We start from the raw sequence: 23,771 nt of genomic DNA, 5'->3' as shown, positions 1-23,771 counted from the left end.
CCTCTCCGCTCCACTTCCTCTCCTTCTCCACATCTAGTTGATTTGCAGCCACCATCCTCCCCGGTCTCCTCGCCTAGCATGTCCCCGGGTTCTCCACCTTCATCTCCGGTGACTTCCTCCTCGGTCTCCTCTCCCATCCTGTCACCGGATTCTACACCTTCATGTCCGGTGACTTCTTCGTCGCCACCCCCTGATTCTACCTTGCCGATTCCTCCTTCTATTATTCCATCTTTTCCTCAGCATTACACTCGTCGTCCACGACCAGTCGATGCCTCTGTGGATGGGTCGTCATCTTCCTCTCAGCCTACTTATGGCTTGTGTTCTCGTCCTCGTCCGCCTGTTGATCGCTTTGGATTTCCCACCGCTGGTGCTGCTGTTCTTGAGCCGACTTCTTACCGTCAGGCTGTTGTTCATCCTGAATGGCAGTTTGCGATGGCAGAGGAGATTGCTGCTCTTGAACGCACTGGTACCTGGGATCTTGTTTCTCTTCCTCCCGGAGTCCGTCCGATCACTTGTAAGTGGGTCTACAAGGTTAAGACTCGCTCCGATGGTTCTCTTGAGCGTCACAAAGCTCGTCTTGTGGCTCGTGGTTTTCAGCAGGAGCATGGTCGTGATTATGACGAGACTTTTGCTCCTGTGGCTCATATGACCACTGTTCGTACACTTCTTGCCGTTGCCTCTGCACGCCACTGGTCTATATCTCAGCTTGATGTTAAGAATGCCTTTCTTAATGGTGAGCTGCGTGAGGAGGTGTACATGCAGCCACCACCTGGGTATTCTGTTCCTGATGGCATGGTATGTCGTCTTCGTCGCTCTCTCTATGGCCTTAAGCAAGCCCCCCGCGCCTGGTTTGAGCGCTTTGCCTCTGTGATCACTGCTGCTGGTTTTTTAGCCAGTGCTCATGATCCAGCATTGTTTATTCACCTTTCTCCTCGTGGACGGACTCTTCTTCTTCTTTATGTTGATGACATGATCATCACGGGGGATGACCCCGAGTATATTGCCTTTGTAAAGGCCCGTCTTAGTGAGCAGTTTCTTATGTCTGATCTTGGACCTCTTCGCTACTTTCTTGGGATTGAAGTCTCTTCTACCTCTGATGGCTTTTTTATATCCCAGGAAAAGTATATCCAGGATCTTCTTGCTCGTGCTGCTCTTACTGACGAGCGCGTTGTTGAGACTCCTATGGAGCTCAATGTTCACCTCCGTGCTACTGATGGTGATCCTCTCCCTGATCCGACGCGTTATCGTCATCTTGTTGGCAGTCTTGTCTATCTAGCTGTCACTCGTCCGGACATCTCTTATCCGGTTCATATTCTGAGTCAGTTTGTCTCTGCCCCCACCTCGGTTCACTATAGTCATCTCCTTCGTGTTCTTCGATATCTTCGAGGCACGATCTCTCACCGTCTATTCTTTCCTCGCTCCAGTTCTTTACAGCTCCAGGCCTATTCGGATGCTACGTGGGCTAGTGATCCTTCCGATCGCCGTTCACTTTCTGCTTACTGTGTTTTTCTTGGTGGTTCTCTCATTGCCTGGAAGACGAAGAAACAGCTTGCAGTTTCCCGTTCGAGTGCCGAGGCTGAGTTGCGAGCAATGGCTCTTTTGACGGCAGAGGTGACTTGGTTACGGTGGTTACTTCAGGATTTTGGTGTTTCTGTCACTACACCGACTCTGCTTTTATCTGACAGTACAGGTGCTATCAGCATTGCACGCGATCCTGTGAAGCATGAGCTCACCAAGCATATTGGTGTTGATGCGTTCTATGTGCGCGCTGCTGTGCAGGATCAGGTTATTGCTCTTCAGTATGTGCCTTCCGAGTTACAGTTGGCGGATTTCCTGACGAAGGCTCAGACTAGAGCACAACATGGCTTTTATCTCTCCAAACTCAGTGTTGTTCATCCACCATGAGTTTGAGGGGGGTGTTAGAGTTATAATATAAGTCATGTACTCCTTTGTATTTATCCCGTTGTATAAGGGGTTTCCTGCATATGTTCCACACCTGTACATGTATATATATATCGGCCTATGGCCTCATGGGAATACAAGTTGCATATTCCTAACACTGCTCACCGGTGGCGGTCAGCTCACAGTTTGTGGGCAACAACTTCTTCGCCTCTTCCATGCCCTTGAGGAAAGCAGTGCTAAAGATGTGAGTGTTGTACTCTCCATTGGCGAGCAACAGCAAGCTGCGGACCTCATCAACACCCTTGAACTTGAAGATGGCCGAGCTGGGAGAGTGCACGTCACTGGCCAAGGCGCTGCCTTTGTCCGCCATTAAGGTGGAGGCATGCATGCTGGAAAAGAGGATTTGGGCAAAGGGCTGCTGGGCTTTGAGGAGCGCAGGGTTATCTTCATCAACGTCATCCTCCTCCTCCATGAGGATTTGTGTGATATATGGGAGTGACAGTTGATCCTGCACGGCAAAGTGGTTGCTGTCATCGTGAGCCATCAAGGGAAGGTCTGGGAACACCGGGGAGACGGGAGTGGCAGCCATGGTGATGGCAATGGAAATGGTAATGGCAAAGCTCTTCCTGGAATGAATGGAAGGGAATCATGGCAGGTGTAATGTTTCTCTGCTAAGCTTGTCCCCTTGGAATCACCGAATTGCCTCCAACCAGAAAGAACCAAAGAGCAGCTGTTTTCCTAATTATCTAGGTGTGATGTGACCTCCTTGTTCCATTTCCTTGTACAAGAGAATTACATCGAAAACAAATTGATATTTTCAAAACTCAAGAAGAAAATCACACATGTACATATTCGAGTACTATTTGCATCTGCAAATCTTTGTGCAGTGCAAAAATAATAAAATGATGAAGGCTAACATAGTAGCTTTTTGCACGGAATTTATTTGAAAAGTGAACTTAATACCCAAATATGTGCATGTGTTCAATTTTTGAGAAACTTTTTAAGTTTGCGAACAGACTTTTTTAGAAGGTAGGTGAGATCAGATGCCAGAACACTGCACTAAGCATGACATGTTTTACTCTGCTTCTGATGTTTGGCAAAATGACAGGGCAGCATAAATTGACACATACGGCCCACTAGTCCCGAGTCCTTAGCTACAATTCAAATTGTATCTCAGTTACACGCACACATAGTTACATATACTACTTTGTTGCACATGAATCTTGAAGGGAAAAATTAGTGCATAAACAATAATTATTTAAGTGGAAGCTTAGAAATTATGCTGATATGTCAAAAGAGTAAATGATATTCCTGGAGAAGCCAAAATATACCTAGTTAAAATCTTGAATATGCGATACTTTGTAATAAACTTACTGTCCAGAGTTGTTTTAACCATGCAAGGGATGAACCATCCACATCTAGACATAATGGCAAATGTAGCTAACTACCGAGTATAGAAGAGCACCAGATCATTCCCAGTAGGATAAAAACCATCATCACCATCGACAGGCATGGATTTGCACCAATTGGCCAAGGAGATGCTTTCATCCAGTTTGCATGCCTATCATGTAAACCCTGCAGTAAGATAGTGCCAAGTGCCCACAGTTACTTGTAGTAGAATCTTGCAGAATTTCAAAACAGAAAACACAGCAGAAAAAAAAGCACATAAAAAAATCCCACACAGCACATGAACTCATGAAGGCTGAAGCTAGATGCTGAAGGATCACTAAAAATGATAGTGCAAATGTAAAACACAGCAATCTTCTCCTTCCAATAAAGCCTGGTTACACCCTATGGATTTGAGACATAAAAAAAATGCAAGTGCCAGAAAGTGAGTACATGAAAAACCAGCAACAGATGCAGAGATTAAAAACATTTCTGGCAATATCCTTAATCTAGTAACTGGTACATGCTCATCAGTCAGCATTTTATGTTTTCCTTCAGCTCTCCAAAATAAATCAAAGAAATGGCAGAAACTAACTAGGAAATACTCATGCTTAATCTACAGTCCTATATCCCTGCCACGATATGCATACTTGACCAAATCAGTAACCACCTTCAGGCCTGCAGCAAGCAAACAAATAAACGCATCACATGATGCAATGAACTTCTTAAGGTGAAACCATAGAGATAATTAGCAATAAAATCAAGTACAATGGATGTACAGAGGCTCACTCAGTATTGCTTGCTGCTCTGGTTTTGCTCTGGCCATGTGAAGTGCATAACAAAATGCAAGGCATTGGGACAATATCTGAAACCAAAAAAATGGTAGAGCAGTATGAAGATGAGCCTAGAAATGTAACACAACTCGAGTACAGATTTCGTTTGTTCAAATTTTATTTCACACATCGGCCTCCAGAACGCTATCTATCTACGTACATATATGTTGATCTTCATACGCTAACCGTCCAGGTTAAGAAGATTTGACCTGAACGAAGTTGCTGCTCTGGCGTGTTCACGCATACATAAACGCATAGTTTGTAGCAGCTTGGCGGAGCGGAATGGCTTCATCCTCTCACTCATCCTCTCGGTACAAAATAATTAGCCAATGCTGTAATGCCCGGCGGCGGCGGCAGCACGGCGGCCTGGGCGGAGGCTGGCAGGGGAGCAGCCAAGGGAGAGCCGGCGCGCGCCGGCCGGGGCCCGGGTGCAGGAGAACGGCGAGGTTGGCCTAGCGCGGAGCGGTCAGCAGGTGGTACTGCGCACGCGTTGGACCTGGACGGCTGGGGGCAGGGGGAGCTGGGAGGGGCAGACGGAGACGGCGGCGGACCACGATCCACGGGAGCAGCCAAGCAGAAGGGTCGAGAGCGTTCGGGAAGCGTGGGCCTGATTGGAAATTCACCCCAGGCCCAATACCCAATCCACATATGCTTTCTTTTTTTAGAAAATACTCCCTCCGTTCCTAAATAATTGTATTTCTAGACATTTCAAATGGCTACCACATATGGATGTATGTAGACATATTTTAGAATATAGATTCACTCATTTTGCTTTGTATGTAGTCCCTTGTTGAAATATCTAGAAAGACAAATACTCCCTCCGTTCCTAAATAATTGTCTTTCTAGACATTTTAAATGGCTATCACATACGGATGTATGTAGACATATTTTAGAGTGTAGACACTCATTTTACTCCGTATGTAGTCACTTATTGAAATATCTAGAAAGACAAATATTTAGGAACGGAGGGAGTATAAAATGTAGGCATCCCCTCTTTGGCGCTTCAAGCATGATTGGTTTGCTACCAATATTTGACTGTCAATACTAAGAATTGTCAAATACACCTCCGTCCCATAATATAATACGTTTTTGCAACCTAAAGTATTAGCAATTTTATGTGAGATAAGCAAGACAATTTGGTAACCAACCAATTAGTAGTCAATATTTGGCATGCCAATTTTTTGGCACCAAACCAATTATGCTCCTCTCATGGGCCCGTTTTAGTTGTTTCTACAAATGGGCGCACACCCCGGTTTCTGCTCTAGGCCGGCCCATTTGCGGGTATTTTCTATATAGAAGTTCGAAAAAGATGCAGCGCGGAAGTTCGAATGCAAGACCAGTTTCTTAGGCGCCAATGACAGTGACCACTAGGCTATCGAAAGACTAGTGTTTTCTAACTTCTTTTCTTGGTTTTATTTCTTTCTTTAGTCGCGGGATTCCATGGCTTTGGGAAACTTCAGGAAGCTTCCCAGACCGGTATTTTCCCGGTTCGCTTGTCATTTCTAGGGTGACTTTATTCGAGTTTTTTTCCTTTGTTCTTTTTAAAATTCATATTTCTAAAAAATGTTGATATTTTATAATTTTTGTGTATTTAAAAAGATGATGAACTTTTTACAAATTTGAAGATTTTTTTCCAAATTCGATGAAAATTTTCAAAATCAATGAACTTATTTCAAATTTGATGTCTTTAAATTCAATGATTTTAAAAAAAATAGACGAACTTTAATTATTTTTTTCAAATTCGATGATTTTTTTTGTAAAATCGATAAGCTCTTTTCAAATTTGATGAACTTTTTAAAGTTTTGTGATTTTTTTTGAAAATTTCATGTACATTTTAGAAATTCACGGTTTTTTGCAATTTTATATTGTTTTTTATTTTTTTCACAAAGGTCAACATTTGACCAGTCAACACCGAAGCGACAGGACCAGCCGACGGACGCGCGTGTTTTAGGCCGCGCCCAAGAGTGTGCCTACATGGGTGCCGGGACCTATAGTTCTCACTAGGAACTCCCCAATATCTACATAGGTAACAGCAAAGCAAATTTCCCACACCCCAGGCCCAGCCCCTCCAGGCCTAAAAGGATGAGCCAGAACATATTCCAATCAGCATTACTACTCAGCTGGATTTCTCGGCGTGGCACTGGGAACGAACATGAGTGTTCTTAGTTCGTTTGTGCTACAAGATGTTGGTGGACACAAAAAAGGAGATGCGAAGCTTGGTTAAATGGTGATTCTGAAAAGTCCAAGCAAGAACAAGAGGAGAAAAAACTGGAAGAGCCTTTGAAAGGTAAAGGTACCTCCTAACCTACGAACATTTCAATGGCGTCTTGCAAGATCATCTCTGCCAACTGGGGAAGAAAGAGCAAGGAGGAAGTTAACGCCTATAGTGCTCTGCTCCATTTGCAACGCGGCTAATGACTCGTGGAGACATTCACTCCTAGTAGACTACAATATGGCAAAGGTCGTCCGGATTCTGCGTGATGATGACGTTGTTCTACCGATCTATGGGGACGAAACGCCCGACCCTTAATTGTGACCATTTTCACTATGCAACACCCTGTCCAAGGAGCAAGTCATCGACGTTCTCGTCACCTTGTGGGCGATTTGGTATGCTCGGCACAAAGTAACTTACGAACAGGAATATCAAAGCCCTTTGTCTACTCACTTATTTATCACACGATATTTGGAGGAGATCAAGGGGACGGGCCTAGCGAAGAAGGCTACAACAAGTGCAAGAGCAAAGTAGGAAGATGGATCCCTCCACCTGAAGGATTTTGTAAGATCAACGTGGATGCAGCTGTCGTGAAAGCAAGCAACCGCAGGCAATCAGCGATGTTTGCCGGGATGCCCAGAGAGTTTTTCTAGGTGCATCGGTTGTGATATTTGAGGGGATAACACATGTAGAGACCCTGCAGGCGATGGCGTGCCGAGAAGCTCTCGCTCAGTGAGGAGATGCGCATGGGGAAGCTCAAAATCTCATCGGACTGTCTAAGAGTCATCACAGAGCATCAGGCGGACAAAAACTTGGGTGCTCATTGTATGATCTTGGAGGAGATTAAAGCTGAGAGATCTTTATTTTGGCATGTGATTTGTGCCATGAACAGGGTTCGTGTAATAAGGAGGCTCTGACCAGAATGGCGACAACATTAGATGTTGGTCGTCATGTCTGGTTCTCTACCCCTCCTGTCAACCTTTGTATTCCTTTGATTTTAGCTACATGAAATAAAGAACGTTGTTCATCTATAAACATCGTTTAGGTTTTGAGAAAGTTATGTGGCGCCCCTCAAAAAAAAGTTATGTGGCAAATCCGAACTACTCGTTTGTCATTCGATACCGATCATGCGGGGTGCGCTCGCCTTCCCTCTTTTCTGATTTCCTGGCTCCCGTTTACTATTTCCTACATGTTGTCAATTTTTCGTTTCCTATTTTCGCCTCTCCTCTTGCCCAATTTTTTGGGATCCTAATTTAGGCATTTAATTGCAATGGGGCATCCGCAGATTTAAGGAAATGATAAATCTTGAACCTTAGGATTTTAAGGATGGCAGCCTGAACGTTTTTCGTAGCAACTTTAGTTCCGCAGGTTGGCAAACATGATAATTTTCTGACAAAAAAACAAACTGTGACAAAGTTGCCATATTTTAACAACTAAAGTTGCCACCTCGGGTCAACTAAAGTTGCCATGAAAAAACGTTCGGGATGATGTGCTTAAAATCCGAACAATCGGGATTTATCAGGGTTCTATATTTATACGAAACAAAAGTAACAACAGCTTATGTCTCTATTACTTCTGTTTTTGTTTACACAAACCCCCTCACGGTTGTAAAAAATATCTCTATTACTTTTGTTTCTGTTTACACAAACCCCCTGACGGTTGTAAAAAAGATCATACACATTGTAATCCATGGTTCTGGAAAGAAATTATGTTGTGATGCATACCTGCACGTATGTAAGTTGGGATATCGTTTTCTTGACAGTACTACTAGTAGCTAACAAAGACAAGGAGAAATTGTGGGAGATGAATTTACTTCTTCTAAACAACCACAGAAACAAACCCCAAACTAAAAACTGAGGCCGAGCTGCAGCCCAAACGCGGCGTGGAAAAGGAAGAGCGTCATGATGCTGCTGCCGAGTAGGCCGTGCGCGCCTCTCAGCCCAGGGTTTCCCTGACAAAACAACATCACAATTCACAGGTTATCTATATGGGTGTGAGCCATTGCTATGCAGGAGTTTTCCATGTTCATAATTTCCAACTCAAGTTACCTCAAACAATGTTGGCAGGAGAGACTGCACGGTCAGGAGTGCAAGGCCAATGACACCGGTTACCGCGTGAGGGCTGCAAAAGCCATTGCCAATGGGTTACTATGAGTTGCAGCCAGGCTAGTAGCACTGTAGCAGTGTATATGTTCTGATATCTGAATTGTGAGAGATGTGTACCTACCTTTCGAGGATTGGTTTGCCGGAGGTGAGGAGGGCGGTGACCCCGCCGGTGGCACCGAGGGCGAAGAAGAAGAACATGCCGCCGAGGAGCTTGGGGTGGAGGTCCTTGGCCTTGGCCTTCTCCTCCTGTGTGTATGCAGTTATGATGCTTTTGGTGTCAGCTCCAGATTATCAGTGCTGGTAGTATAGATAAATGTTGTACGAGTGCTACTTACAGGGTCGTCAGACAGCTTGATCCTGAATCCCAGGTATGTCCCGTACCCACCCATTGCGAACAGCACCACGGCCTGAAAGAAACAAGAATATTTTCTTCTGATTTGAGGCTGTTTTTCATGGCGAGGAGGAAAGAGCGGAGCAGGGAGTACCATGTTGCCGGGGTGTCCCCAGTGCACGAGCCAGTCGGGGAGGCTGAAGGTCCTGACCAGCTCCACGAAGGGCTCGAACGCCGCGCTGATGGGCTCCGCCCCCGGCAGCAGCGCCGCCAGCAGCACCGGGCACGGCGCCAGCGAGTAGAGCCGCGTCGTCGTCGCCCTCGCCCTCGTCTCGCCGGCCACCACGGAGAGCCCCTCCCGCGGATGAGTTTCAGCAGCCGTGGCCAGGAGGCGCCGCGGGGCGCTCGTGGGCGCACGACGAGGATGCGACGCCGACGGCAAAGACGCCCGCGGGCGGAGGACGAGGAAGCTGCTCGCCATTGTCACCGCCCCCATCACCTTCCTCGTGCTGCTGAAACCTTTGAAGTGTGTGGGGTTTTAGTCAGTGGGTGATGATGGGTCGGATAGAGTTGGGGGCGAGGAGAAAGGGGCGGGCGACGCTGGAGCGTGGAGAGCGCCGGGCCAAGTGACGACGCACCCCACCCCACCCTTGGTAGTAGGTGAGGTGACACACAGGACAAGTCACGGGGAACCCATGATTTGCCACGGGAAAGAGAGATCTCGTCCTCGGTCCCTCACTAGTCACTGCTCAATGCCAATGCCCACCCAGCCCCAAGAGAACGGTGCCCATGCCCACAAGCAGACGCAGGCATCCCCACCCCCACACAAATCATTGGTAGATAGGCCATCCAGGACATGGCAAAACCCAAAATCTCAACACACTTTCAGCGAAAAGACGAGCCATGACAGCAACACATCAGGGAAATGCAGGCTTAAAATCCACGATATCAAACTAACAATCACTCACCCTGAGATGACCCCCTCAGTCGACGCGGCGATTTTCGAGCAAACCCGGACAGCAAGTCAGCAATTTCATCGCCTGGAGTGGCCAAAGCGTATGCCTAATAGTACAAAACCTCTGTATATTTCCAGTTCCCGGCCCCTTACTTCGCCGGCCGGCAGGCAGGCTAATCGGAGGAATCCCGCAAAAATGAGCCCAACTCCTAGACAAGGTTTCCGTGGGCCAATACCAATACTGTTGTAACCCAAAAAGAGAGAGAGACCAAAAAGAATCATCGGCGAGTATGGCTCGGACATATACGAGCGGAGCGGCGTGCTTAACGCTGGCGCTGTTGTACAGGGAGGAGATGCGGGCGGGCAGGCGGGTGATCAGGGGCTGAGGGCCACGGCCACGCCGAACCTTGACGGCGAGCTCACCACCTTGGGGTCGTACTCGGCCGAGAGCGTCACGTACGACTTGGGCCTCCACTCGTGCCGGCAGAGGAGCCCGGCCTTCCCGCTGTTGCTGAACCTCGTCTTGAGCGTCGTGGACGGGTCGAGCGCGTGGGAGCTCCCGATGGTGAAGTAGTTCTCCTTTGTTTTCAACCTGTGCGTTACCTCGGCCGCCACTGCGCTGGTCGGGCTGAACAGGTGGATGTAGGAAGCTTTCAGTGTCTCGCCTTTGTCAGCCCTGTGTAGCAAAACACAAACCAAGGTTTGTTAGTGAACGGCAAGCGAGGGCTTTGCTAACCAAAATGCATCCGGTCATCAGACTTGCAGAAGATATCCAATATAGGGAAGTCATATCAGATGGAGTTTGTCAAGAGAAAATGTCTGTAATCCTGGAGACAGACATCTCAATGCACTCTACGGGTGTTGCTACCCTAAAAGTTACCAGTATTATCCTATATGATATTTTAATCAGCTACGGGTTCAAACTTCAGCGCAACCTGAAGCTTCCGCTTTAGACAATTAGCTGCACAATTTAACTAGTCAAGTTCTTCCTTGTTACTACTTACTACTCCTAATCTAAAGCAGTACCGAACAACTATGTGGGCAAGTTTTGCAAGCAGAAAGATGTAATTGGCTGCATTCGAGCAATGTGTCACAATGCAGATCTCGTATGCTTGAAACCTTGAACAAAGCAGGAACTTGCAAAGACTTACATTTGTAAGGCGGCAGAAAAATCATCCTTGGTATAGCTGACCCCTGAGTTGTACTTGGTAACAGAAGCTGAAGTGCTGTCAAATCCAACCTCGGCACCGACAGCAAGTTCGTTTGTGCCAATAGTTGTTGCCAGCTCGATCACAGGTGCCGAAGTCAAGCCAATGGTTGAATTCAGTGTGAAGCGATCATGAAGGTATTGCAAATCGAGCTGACAATGAACAGTAATTAGTAGAAAAACAATGGAAATAACACAATATGGAGAAGCAGTGGGGTTGAATGTTGGTTATAAGCCAATTTACAGGCAATAGATAAATATAATGTGACAAAAGATTCAAATCCAGCTTATTTAGACTCGCTGAATGCATTACTCGTTTACTAGAGCACCAACTTCCTATGTTTTCAGTAAAATTGATTATCCCTCCAAAGCAAAATATACCCACCTTCCCTGACTTTTGATCAGGAACCTTGAAGCCGAAAGAAGTCTTCAAACCAGGGACTACTTCATCAAAAGTGACCGCGGTTGACACCTGCAGGAGCAAAGACTCTAGTAAGATACATAGATAGACGATGTTTAACTCTGACATGCCATAAGTTAGGAAGGTCGGAAAAATAAGAATATTCAGTCTTCAGAAATGAAACACTGAGCTAAGAACACAGCTGCATAGATATGATAGTCTATCTAAATCTCACATTCAGAAATCAACAAGTTGGCTATGTCAGTACATTCTTTATAGCCTCAAAAGTCAAAACGGAAGGCCGTCCAGTATTACATATAACATTCATCAATTTCAGCTGAACAAAAGCCAAATTAAAACATATGTCCTACTTATTTTGGCACTGCATGTTACTTCCTATTTCGTCTTCTAATATACGTACATTTATGAGGCTTTAATGAGGCCAAACTAGCAGCCCCTATTTGAGAAAAATATAAGCAATAATACACTGTAGTCTTTGTACAAAATACATGCATGTAAACAAGAATAGAGAACCGAACTTTACAAGGATCTTACTTTGGAATCGCAATCGATTGTGACATCAACAGTATTTCTACCACTTTTATGTTGTACCCGTATGTCACCAATGAAGAGTTCATCGAACTTCACACCAGAGGCTGTGATACCCTGCAATATAATACAATAATAAAGGCAATGTGTTTTTAGCTAACAAGCAAGCAAGTAGTTAGGACATTATCTTCACACACAAAAAAACTGCAATGGGCGGCTAAATGACGAGTGCTTACCAAACCAGATTCGCTAGTTGTTGACCATGAAAACTTTTGGTCAAAATTGTAGTCCTTGTACAAGAGATCTATAGAGAAATAAACAGATGAGATAAGTTAATGCAAGACACTCGTAGATTCAGATGACAAAAAAGTACAACCAGACGAAGATTCAGATGACAATAAAGTACAACCAGACGAAGGCTTAAAAAAGCGCTGAAAACTAAAACAAACCAAGCACAAAATTAACCTGTATTTACCAGACAACATCAGATAAAGGTGGGGAACGGTTATTACTCAAACTAGTTATATATAAAACAACGAGATACTACAACAAGATGAGCAATCAGCGGTCCAGAAACCACTCCGCAGAACAGTCAGGTCATATACAGGGTTCCCTCGGAGTAGAGCCGTTATTTCTTTATAAACACGGTCCATATGTGCCGATCATAGGAATGCAACAACGGTTTCCAGTTGGCAGGTATATATGGGACTACACATCGAATTAATGCAGTAACTGAAAAAGGAAGCTGAGACGAGAGTATCTATCTATTTGTCCGTTCAAAAACTATCATACAGCTCCACTAATAATGAGCAAAGCGATTATTAAGTGCAGTGGATTCAAAGCAAGCCCTATGTAACCTGTTGGAACATATGCTTCTGTCGGTCTCAAGTTAGCTCTATCTAAAAGATACCAAGAAACACACTGCATTCTCAGGACCAGCCACAGCAAAATTGAATCACCAAGGCACACAACAGGTGCATAAATTAGCATGATGTTTGACAATCGAGTACCAGGGAAGAGGAAGATGCCCGCCTACCTTTTGCTTTCTTCCCAAAGCTAGGGAACGGAACCGGGCCTTTGCTCATCCTTCCCAGCTAGAAGCACCTCAGGTCCTGCCAATTTAAAGGAAATAACTCGACCATATCAGCAGCATGATCAATCGACGCCCCGGCAGGGCAGCGGAGTCGGCGGCGGCGGATCCAGGCGGCGCGCCGGCCGCCCAGGAATCGTGGAGATCAGTGGGGTTTGGAGAATCGGCGGGTGCAAATACCTCGAACCCCAATGGGGGGAAAGACCGCGGACGGGGCGGAGATGAACGGCGACGGCGACGGCGGCGGCGACCGTGGGAGGGGGCGGGGACGGGGCGTCGGTGGCGGCTGTAGGGCAGGCGCGTGGTGGCTGGCAGAGAGAGATTTTAGATCCGCGCCGGGTCGGGTTGGGTTGGGTTGGGTAGGTCACGGGCTCGGGACGGGTAAAAGGAAACAACGGCGAGGAGTCCGTAGCCACGAGGAGGAGATGGATATTTGGACGTGCACCCGAAGCAAACCAAATTTATATTTCTATCCCTAATCCCTCCTTAATTAATCTCTCCCTAATAATAAAGCACGGATTGGGTCTCCGGGTTCACCGTCGCGGCGTTTTTGCGAAAAAATCCTTATGTTTTTTCTTTATTAACCCGCAGTCCCTGTTTTAGTTTTTTGTTTTGTAAAAAGAAAAAAAACTGGCCATCGCGCGGAGCGCCGCTACTCCAGCCGCAGCCAGCTCCTTCTTCTCTATCCACGTCCCTCGCATCGCCCTCCTCTCCCCCGCAGCTGCTTTGCGCCATCTCCCAGCTTGCACGCGACGCGAGCTCGCACCTTCCATGGAATCAGCGCCTCCTCTCCTTCCCTCGCCGGCATGCCTCGCCCTTTGGCACCTCCCCTCCTTCCGCACGGGCAGCGTGCTGCTGCGCCCGTCCTTTGGTGCAGCACCTCCGGCCACCACAACAACGAGCAACTCCGTCGCCGTGGGCCTCCTCCTTACCTTGCACCAGCTCCACTTGCTCGCCTTGTGTCGCCGGCCATGAGGACTCCTCCGCGGGATTTGGATGGAAAATTAGAGCGTGCTCTCCCTCCCCTGCCCTCGGCGTCAGCGGCGGATGGTGCGGCAGGGACGACGCTCGGTGGAGAGGTGAGCGCTCTTGCGTGTGAGTGCGGGCATCAGAGGTGGTTGAGGTGAGCGGCATGGGTGACCAGGCGTTGGGCGACGAGAGGAGAAGAAGGGGCGACCGGATGCACAAGGGGGCGCGAGGGAGCCGCAGCTGGGCGATGGCTGCCATGGACGGAGGCGGCAGCTCGGGCATTGTGACGCGATGCACATCGGGAGAGGAGCAGAGGAAGAGCGAGGCCAACGGCGGTCCGGCGGGGTTCGTCGGCGTGTGCGGCTGGGCCGGTCGCCGGGTGGTGCGACGACGAGGCCGTGCAGCGAGGCCGCGTGGGGGATCGGGTGCAAGGCACCTCACCTCTGTGAGTGTGCGAGTGTGGCGGCGCACACGGGATCGAGAGAGATGAGAGGAATTTGGGGATCGGGATAGGGTTCCAGTGAGGGAGGCTGCCGCTGGTGATGGGCTGAGGAAAAAGGGCCTGCAAATTGCTGCTATGCATTGCTTGGGCCAAAAAGAAACACACACAGAGAGCGGTGAGGTATATGCTCTTTTATAAGAACTTAAGAACTTTGTCTAAAAAAACTTAAAAATATTTTATTTTGGGTTGTACCAACTCAACATAAATTATTCCACGTGGAACTTATATTTACACTGCTATATAAATATAATTCCTACTATTTAGTTAAGAGGTTTAAATTGAAAATGGGTTATGGTTAATTCCAAATGAATGAAATGATTTGTTTTTAGCTACCTAATATTATTGGGAGGCTATGTTCATGAGTTATAAATAGAACCACCATGTGAATTCCCTCAATGTAAATAGATCAAAGCTCCATACAAATTATTTGTTTGAATTTCTTTTGGGTTGGCAAATTTAATAAAATTTCAAGTGAGTGTTTTTAAACAACCACATTTCAAATTAAAGCATGATGACATGACCAGCAAAAATAATATGAAACAAACATTATAGTTCAGCATATGTGGTACTGACGCAAGAGAAGCCTAAGATGCCCAGCCATGTTGCACTTATGAAAAAAAGTAAAGAATCGGGGATAAGAAAATTCCATGTTCCAAGGAAAGGTCTGGTTGACTCGGTCCTTATAGACGTTATTCCAAATTTGTATTTCGAGACCGCACGAGGCCTAAGCCGCGGCTGCCTTTATTCAGAAACAGTGTGCCCCGACGGGCCTTCACACATTGTGCATGTTCTTTTTTATGTATTGCATTTTTGACTAACCGTGTGAATCTCCTAAGTTTTCAATAGTGATAATGATGTCGTACTAAATAAAAAATAGGCATGGTTGGCAGATGCGAAGACATCGGTCGTGATAAAATGATCGGCTTTACATACATGCTCATAACAGAAATACCTTAAGTTGAAGGTTTGAGTTTTTTTTTCTCCGTTGCAACGCACGGACCCTTTTGCTAGTAATAATAATAATAATAAAGCACGGATTGACTCCTGGGTTCACCGTCACAATACGCTTTTTTCTGTAAATTTACGCTTTCAATTTGAATTTAAAACATATACACGAACTCAAGACCTGCCATTTAATCTCAATGTGCACAACCAACTGGCTAAAGCCAGGCACGCGTTAGCTTATGAATTTCCTGGGAAATTCGCAGAGCTGCCCCGAGAGTCTAAGAAATAAATGATCTTCTGCAATTAGAAAGACAAAAAAGGATGGAATAACGCCAAGAAAAAAAAAGGCAAATGAAGAAGTTGACTCCACGGGAAGGCAATGATTTAATTAATGCAGCTTGATTGCTTTCCTACTTAAAAGCGGAGATGCAGATCTAAAAAAAGCAAGATGCACGCTGGATAATTATTGTCGCTGATTGCCTTCCTATTTAAAAAGGGGGCATATATATGCATATCATGAAATTAATTAGTAGGAAATCCAACATTAAATTAAATTATTTTATATTTTAACTTTCTGTTATTAATCTGATTTTTAGATAAAATCAAGCTTTTTAATTGTACAATTTTGAACAAAAGGTTCTAAGTTTCATAATTTTCTTCCTTGGTTCCTAATTTTAGCTAATTTTTCCTTTTTTCTCTTTTAGTAAAACTCTGGCAGACATGACAAGAATTACATTATGTTTATACTATCAAGAACAATCATTAGAGAGGAAAGTAACCTTTTTTGGTGGGGTGAGTAACCATATTTGTGACTTTTTTTAAGATATAGAGTGCACTAGATTTTTTTTCAAATTTTTTTACCTTCTCTATCAATATAGATATAGAATTTGTCACAATTCGGCAGAAGAAGGGGCGCTTTGTGTCGATTTTAAGCAATACCCGGGGTGTGTTGACAATTGAGGAACATTGTTGTGAACCATAGAGTTTGACATTTTGTTTGAAATCTAGGAAGTGCTTTCGACTAACAAAATATTTTTTAAGGTATGCGCGTTGGATCAAAGATAATCAGTTATATTTTTAATTGCATATGATGTGGAAGTATAGGTTTATTTTAACACATTCAAGTGCAAGTGCAACCGATATATAAGTTATTTTGTGACAATGTGCGTCCATAGATCTTTGTAAACATTAAATTGTTCATGACCCGTTATATTTTGTCCATAAAATTCTAATTACATTTGAATACATATTGATTTTGTCTTCCGGTGCAACGCACGGGTATATGTGCTAGTAAATGAAAACAAACCGAATAGACGAGGTCTCTTCCATTCAAACTAAACTGGATATCATGTCAAAAGAAAAACTAAACTGGATATACTTTTTCGCCGAGTCTTCTAAATTTTTCTTGAAAAAAACTTTGAATTGTGCAATTATTAGTGTAGGAATGAAAAATTTTCCTCGCTGGCCTCCGTGTGTTGCGAATGCTAAACCAGATCAACCACTAGCTTTTGCTCCGTCGCGGAGAAAACTAGGTCACGCTACATAAGGGTCACGCTACAACTAATGCTCCTCGGGTTTACAACCTCTAAGGACCGAGGTAGAGAGCAGATGGTTCTCGAGGGATATCACCATCATGGACGGAGTCGGGGATTTGGTATATGGGGTTTGACAAGTTTGATGTAACGTCCTCGATGCGGCTATATCTCCCACGTGTCGAAGTACGACTTAGAGGCATAACCGCATTGAAAGCAATGTCGCAAGTAAGGTAATCTTCACACAACCCATGTAATACATAAGGGAAAGAGATACATAGTTGGCTTACAATCGCCACTTCACACAATTACATGAATAAAGCATTACATCAACCAGATACAATCAAGGTCCGACTACGGAACCAAAATAAAAGAAGACTACCCCAAATGCTACACAGATCCCCGATCGACCCCAACTAGACTCCACTACTGATCAACTGGAACGAAACAACACAAAGAACGAGATCTTCATCGAGCTCCTCCTTGAGCTTGGTTGCGTCCCCTGTACGGTATCATCGGCACCTGCAAACTGGTTTTGGAAGTATCTGTGAGTCATGGGGACTCAACAATCTCACACCCTCGCGATCAAGACTATTTAAGCTTATAGGTAGGGAAAAGGTATGAGGTGGAGCTGCAGCAAGCACTAGCATATATGGTGGCTAACATACGCAAATGAGAGCGAGAAGAGAAGGCAAAGCACGTTCGAGAAACTATGATCAAGAAGTGATCCTAGAACAACCTACGTCAAGCATAACTCCAACACCATGTTCACTTCCCGGACTCCGCCGGAAAGAGACCATCACGATTACACACGCGGTTGATGTGTTTTAATTAAGATCAACTTCAAGTTTTCTACAACCGGACATTAACAAATTCCCATCTGCCCATAACTGCGGGCACGGCTTTCGAAAGTTCAAATCCCTGCAGGGGTGTCCCAACTTAGCCCATCACAAGCTTTCACGGTCAACGAAGGATATTCCTTCTCCCAAGACAATCCGATCAGACTCGGCATCCCAGTTACAAGACATCCTCGACAATGGTAAAACAAGTCCAGCAACACCGTCCGAATGTGCCGGCAAATCCCGATAGGAGCTGCACATATCTCGTTCTCAGGGCACACTCAGATGAGACATCCTACGAGTAAAACCAACCCTCAAGTTGCCCCGAGGTGGCCCCGCAGTCTACTCGGTCGGACCAACACTCAGAGGAGCACTGGCCCAGGGGGGTTTAAATAAAGATGACCCTTGAGTCTGCAGAACCCAAGGAAAAAAAGGCTAGGTGGCGAATGGTAAAACCAATGTTGGGCATTGCTGGAGGAGTTTTATTCAAGGCGAACTGTCAAGGGGTTCCCATTATAACCCAACCGTGTAAGGAACGCAAAATCCGGGAACATAACACTGATATGACGGAAACTAGGGCGGCAAGAGTGGAACAAAACACCAGGCATAAGGCCGAGCCTCCCACCCTTTACCAAGTATATAGATGCATTAATTAAATAAGAGATATTGTGATATCCCAACAAAAATATCCATGTTCCAACATGGAACAAACTCCAATCTTCACCTGCAACTAACAACGCTATAAGAGGGGCTGAGCAAAGCGGTAACATAGCCAAACAATGGTTTGCTAGGACAAGGTGGGTTAGAGGCTTGGCTTAACAATATGGGAGGCATGATAAGCAAGTGGTAGGTATCGCGGCACAGGCATAGCAAAAGAGCGAGCAACTAGCAAGTAAAGATAGAAGTGATTTCGAGGGTATGGTCATCTTGCCTGAGATCCCGCAAGGAAGAAGAACGAATCCATGAAGAAGGAAAACGGACGTAGTCGAACGGGTCCTCACAAACGCGACGTTATCGGTGTTGGAAATATGCCCTAGAGGCAATAATAAATTGGTTATTATTATATTTCCTTGTTCATGATAACCGTTTATTATCCATGCTAGAATTGTATTGATAGGAAACTTAGATACATGTGTGGATACATAGACAACACCATGTCCCTAGTAAGCCTCTAGTTGACTAGCTCGTTGATCAATAGATGGTTACGGTTTCCTGACCATGGACATTGGATGTCATTGATAACGGGATCACATCATTAGGAGAATGATGTGATGGACAAGACCCAATCCTAAGCCTAGCACAATATCGTGTAGTTCGTATGCTAAAGCTTTTCTAATGTCAAGTATCATTTCCTTAGACCATGAGATTGTGCAACTCCCGGATACCGTAGGAGTGCTTTGGGTGTGCCAAACGTCACAACGTAACTGGGTGGCTATAAAGGTACACTACGGGTATCTCCGAAAGTGTCTGTTGGGTTGGCACGAATCGAGACTGGGATTTGTCACTCCGTGTAACGGAGAGGTATCTCTGGGCCCACTCGGTAGGACATCATCATAATGTGCACAATGTGACCAAGGAGTTGATCACGGGATGATGTGTTACGGAACGAGTAAAGAGACTTGCCGGTAACGAGATTGAACAAGGTATCGGGATACCGACGATCGAATCTCGGGCAAGTATCGTACCGATAGACAAAGGGAATTGTATACGGGATTGATTGAATCCTTGACATCGTGGTTCATCCGATGAGATCATCGTGGAGCATGTGGGAACCAACATGGGTATCCAGATCCCGCTGTTGGTTATTGACCGGAGAGTTGTCTCGGCCATGTCTGCATGACTCCCGAACCCGTAGGGTCTACACACTTAAGGTTCGATGACGCTAGGGTTATAGGGAAAGTATGTACGCGGTTACCGAATGTTGTTCGGAGTCCCGGATGAGATCCCGGACGTCACGAGGAGTTCCGGAATGGTCCGGAGGTAAAGATTGATATATAGGAAGTATGGTTTTGGCCACCGGAAGTGTTCCGGGCATCACCGGTAGTGTACCGGGACCACCGGAGGGGTCCGGGGGTCCACCAGGTGGGGCCACCAGCCCCGGAGGCCTACATGGGCCAATAGTGGGAAGGGACCAGCCCCTAGGTGGGCTGGGGCGCCTCCCACCAAGGCCCAAGGCGCCTCCAAGAGGGGAAGGGGGCAAACCCTAGGGCAGATGGGCCCTAAGGCCCACCCCAGGTGCGCCTCCCCCTCTCCCCCTTGTGGCCGCCACCCTAGATGGGATCTAGGGCTGCCGCACCCCTTGGGGTGGGAAACCCTAGGTGGGGGCGCAGCCCTCCCTCTCCCCCTATATATAGTGGAGGCAAAGGGGCAGCCCAACACACGAAGTTCTTCCCCTGTTGGCGCAGCCCTACCCCTCTCCCTCCTCGTCTCTCGTAGTGCTTGGCGAAGCCCTGCTGGAGTCCCGCGCTCCTCCACCACCACCACGCCGTCGTGCTGCTGCTGGACGGAGTCTTCCCCAACCTCTCCTTCTCCCCTTGCTGGATCAAGGCGTAGGAGACGTCACCGGGCTGCACGTGTGTTGAACGCGGAGGCGCCGTTGTTCGGCGCTTAGATCGGAATCAACCGCGATCTGAATCGCTACGAGTACGACTCCTTCATCCGCGTTCTTGCAACGCTTCCGCTTAGCGATCTACAAGGGTATGTAGATGCACTCCCCTTCCCTCGTTGCTAGATTACTCCATAGATTGATCTTGGTGATGCGTAGAAAATTTTAAATTTCTGCTACGATCCCCAACAGTGGCATCATGAGCTAGGTCTATGCGTAGTTTCTATGCACGAGTAGAACACAAGTTGTTGTGGGCGTCGATTTTGTCAATTTACTTGCCGTTACTAGTCTTATCTTGATTCGGCGGCATCGTGGGATGAAGCGGCCCGGACCGACCTTACACGTACTCTTACGTGAGACTGGTTCCACCGACTGACATGCACTAGTTGCATAAGGTGGCTAGCGGGTGTCTGTCTCTCCCACTTTAGTCGGATCGGATTCGATGAAAAGGGTCCTTATGAAGGGTAAATAGAAATTGGCATATCACGTTGTGGTTTTGGCGTAGGTAAGAAACGTTCTTGCTAGAAACCTATAGCAGCCACGTAAAAACTTGCAACAACAATTAGAGGACGTCTAACTTGTTTTTGCAGCATATGCCTTGTGATGTGATATGGCCAAAAGGATGTGATGAATGATATATGTGATGTATGAGATTGATCATGTTCTTGTAATAGGAATCACGACTTGCATGTCGATGAGTATGACAACCGGCAGGAGCCATAGGAGTTGTCTTAATTTATTTATGACCTGCGTGTCAACATAAACGTCATGTAATTACTTTACTTTATTGCTAAAGCGTTAGCCATAGTAGTAGAAGTAATAGATGACGAGACAACTTCAAGAAGACACGATGATGGAGATCATGATGATGGAGATCATGGTGTCATGCCGGTGACAACGATGATCATGGAGCCCCGAAGATGGAGATCAAAAGGAGCAAAATGATATTGGCCATATCATGTCACTATTTGATTGCATGTGATGTTTATCATGTTTTACATCTTATTTGCTTAGAACGACGGTAGCTTAAATAAGATGATCCCTCACTAAAATTTCAAGAAAAGTGTTCCCCCTAACTGTGCACCGTTGCGAAGGTTCGTTGTTTCGAAGCACCACGTGATGATCGGGTGTGATAGATTCTAACGTTCGAATACAACGGGTGTTGACGAGCCTAGCATGTACAGACATGGCCTCGGACACATGCAAACACTTAGGTTGACTTGACGAGCCTAGCATGTACAGACATGGCCTCGGAACACGGAAGACCGAAAGGTCGAGCATGAGTCGTATAGAAGATACGATCAACATGAAGATGTTCACCGATGTTGACTAGTCCGTCTCACGTGATGATCGGACACGGCCTAGTTGACTCGGATCATGTTTCACTTAGATGACTAGAGGGATGTCTATCTGAGTGGGAGTTCATTAAATAATTTGATTAGATGAACTTAATTATCATGAACATAGTCTAAATTGTCTTTGCAAATATGTTGTAGATAAATAGCTCACGTTGTAGCTCCCTGTTTCAATACGTTCCTAGAGAAAGACCAAGTTGAAAGATATTGTAAGCAATGATGCGGACTGGGTCCGTAGTCCGAGGAGTGTCCTCACTGCTACACAGAAGGCTTACGTCTTTGATGCACCGCTCGATGTGCAAACCCCTACAACGTCGTCTGTGGATGTTGTGAACACCTGACAGACACATCCTGATGACTACTTGATAGTTTAGTGCACCATACTTTACGGCTTAGAATCGGGATTCCAATGACGTTTTGAACGCCATAAGACATATGAGATGTTCCAAGAGCTGAAATTGGGATTTCAGGCTCATGCCCGTGTTGAGAGGTATGAGACCTCTGACAAGTTCTTTTGCCAACAAGATGGAGGAGAATAGCTCAGCTAGTGAGCATGTGCTCAGAATGTCTGGGTGCTACAATCACTTAAATCAAGTGGGAGTTAAACTTCCAGATAAGATAGTGATTGATAGAGTTCTCTAGCCACTATCACTAAGCTACTAGATCTTCGTGATGAACTATGACATGCAAGGGATGGAGTTGATCCCGGAGCTGTTCGCGGTGCTTAAGACCGCAAAAGGTAGAAATCAAGAAGGAGCATCAAGTGTTGATGGTTTAACAAGACCACTGGTTTCAAGAAGGGCAAGGGCTAGAAGGGAAACTTCATGGATGGCAAACCAGTTGCCGCTCCAGTGAAGGAACCCAAGGTTGAACCCAAACCCGAGACTAAGTGCTTCTATTGTAAGGGGAACGGTCACTGGTAGCGGAATTACCCCAAATGCATGGTAGATAAGAAGGCTGGCAACTTCAACAAAGTATATACGTGTTATTAATGTGTACCTCACTAGTACTCCTGGTAGCACCTGGGTATTGGATACCGGTTCAGTTGCTATTATTGGTGACTTGAAGCAAAAGCTACGGACTAAACGGAGACTGGCTAAGGGCGAGGTGACGATGTGTGTTGGAAGTGTTTCCAAAGTTGATGAGATCACCATCGCACGCTCCATCTGCCTTCGGGATTAGTATTGAACCTAGATAAATGTTATCAGGTGTCTACGTTGAGCATGAATATGATTAGATCATGTTCATTGCAATACGGTTATTCATTTAAGTTAGAGAATAATGGTTATTCTGTTTACATGAATAATACCTTTCATGGTCATGCACCCTATGTGAATGGTTCATTGAATCTCGGTCGTGGTAATACACATGTTCACGCCAAAAGATGTAGAGTTAATAATGATAGTACCACTTTCTTGTGGCACTGCCGCTTAGGTCATATTGGCGTAAGATGCATGAAGAAACTCCATGTCGATGGATGTTTGGAGTCACTTGATTTTGAATCGCTTGACACATGCGAGCCATGCCTCATGGGCAGGATGACTAAGACCCCGTTTTCAGGTACAATGAAACGGGCAAGTGACTTGTTGGAAATCATACATGCTGATGCGTGTGATCCAATGAGAATTGAAGCGTGCGGTGGATATCGCTATTTTCTCATCTTCACTGACGATTTGAGTAGATATAGGTATATTTACTTAATGAAGCACAAGTCTGAAACGTTTGAAAAGTTCAAGCGATTTCAGAGTGAAGTTAAGAACCATCATAACAAGAAGATCAAATTCCTACGATCTGATCGATGAGAATTTCTGAGTTATGAGTTTGGCAATCACTTAAGACATTGTGGAATTGTTTCACAGTTGAAGCCACCTGGAACACCACAGGTAATGGTGTGTCCGGACGTCGTAATCGAACCTTATGAGATATGGTGCGATCTATGATGTCTCTTACCGATCTACCGTTTTCATTTTGAGGTTATGCATTAGAGACAGCTGCATTCACTTTAGATAGGACACCATCTAAGTCCGTTGAGACGACGTCGTATGAACATTGGT

At 45.8% G+C, this 23,771-nt stretch overlaps 2 protein-coding genes and 1 long non-coding RNA gene across 3 annotated transcripts; all 3 read right to left on the bottom strand.

Moving 5' to 3' along the window:
• Positions 1–1,968: 1,968 nt before the first annotated feature.
• On the bottom strand, positions 1,969–4,700 carry LOC123108335 (uncharacterized). Its single transcript, XR_006451870.1, has 4 exons — positions 4,331–4,700; positions 4,078–4,153; positions 3,959–3,966; positions 1,969–3,477 (listed from the first exon to the last, which is right to left on the bottom strand). It is a non-coding gene; the product is annotated as an uncharacterized lncRNA (long non-coding RNA).
• Positions 4,701–7,938: 3,238 nt separating this feature from the next.
• Positions 7,939–9,492, bottom strand: LOC123105871 (uncharacterized). The gene is made up of 5 exons (XM_044528036.1): positions 8,924–9,492; positions 8,774–8,845; positions 8,560–8,684; positions 8,382–8,454; positions 7,939–8,284 (listed from the first exon to the last, which is right to left on the bottom strand). The coding sequence occupies exons 1-5, from the start codon at positions 9,263–9,265 to the stop codon at positions 8,180–8,182; spliced, it is 717 nt and encodes a 238-aa protein (XP_044383971.1). The 5' UTR covers positions 9,266–9,492; the 3' UTR covers positions 7,939–8,179.
• Positions 9,493–9,768: 276 nt separating this feature from the next.
• LOC123105869 (mitochondrial outer membrane protein porin 6) lies at positions 9,769–13,375 on the bottom strand. The gene is made up of 7 exons (XM_044528035.1): positions 13,151–13,375; positions 12,917–12,992; positions 12,117–12,184; positions 11,887–11,997; positions 11,317–11,403; positions 10,876–11,084; positions 9,769–10,400 (listed from the first exon to the last, which is right to left on the bottom strand). The coding sequence occupies exons 2-7, from the start codon at positions 12,963–12,965 to the stop codon at positions 10,100–10,102; spliced, it is 825 nt and encodes a 274-aa protein (XP_044383970.1). The 5' UTR covers positions 12,966–12,992; positions 13,151–13,375; the 3' UTR covers positions 9,769–10,099.
• Positions 13,376–23,771: the final 10,396 nt, after the last annotated feature.

Source organism: Triticum aestivum, chromosome 5A, assembly GCF_018294505.1.
Source record: "Triticum aestivum cultivar Chinese Spring chromosome 5A, IWGSC CS RefSeq v2.1, whole genome shotgun sequence".
Classification (NCBI taxonomy): Eukaryota; Viridiplantae; Streptophyta; class Magnoliopsida; order Poales; family Poaceae; genus Triticum; species Triticum aestivum.
This window is presented reverse-complemented; position numbering and strand designations above follow the sequence as displayed.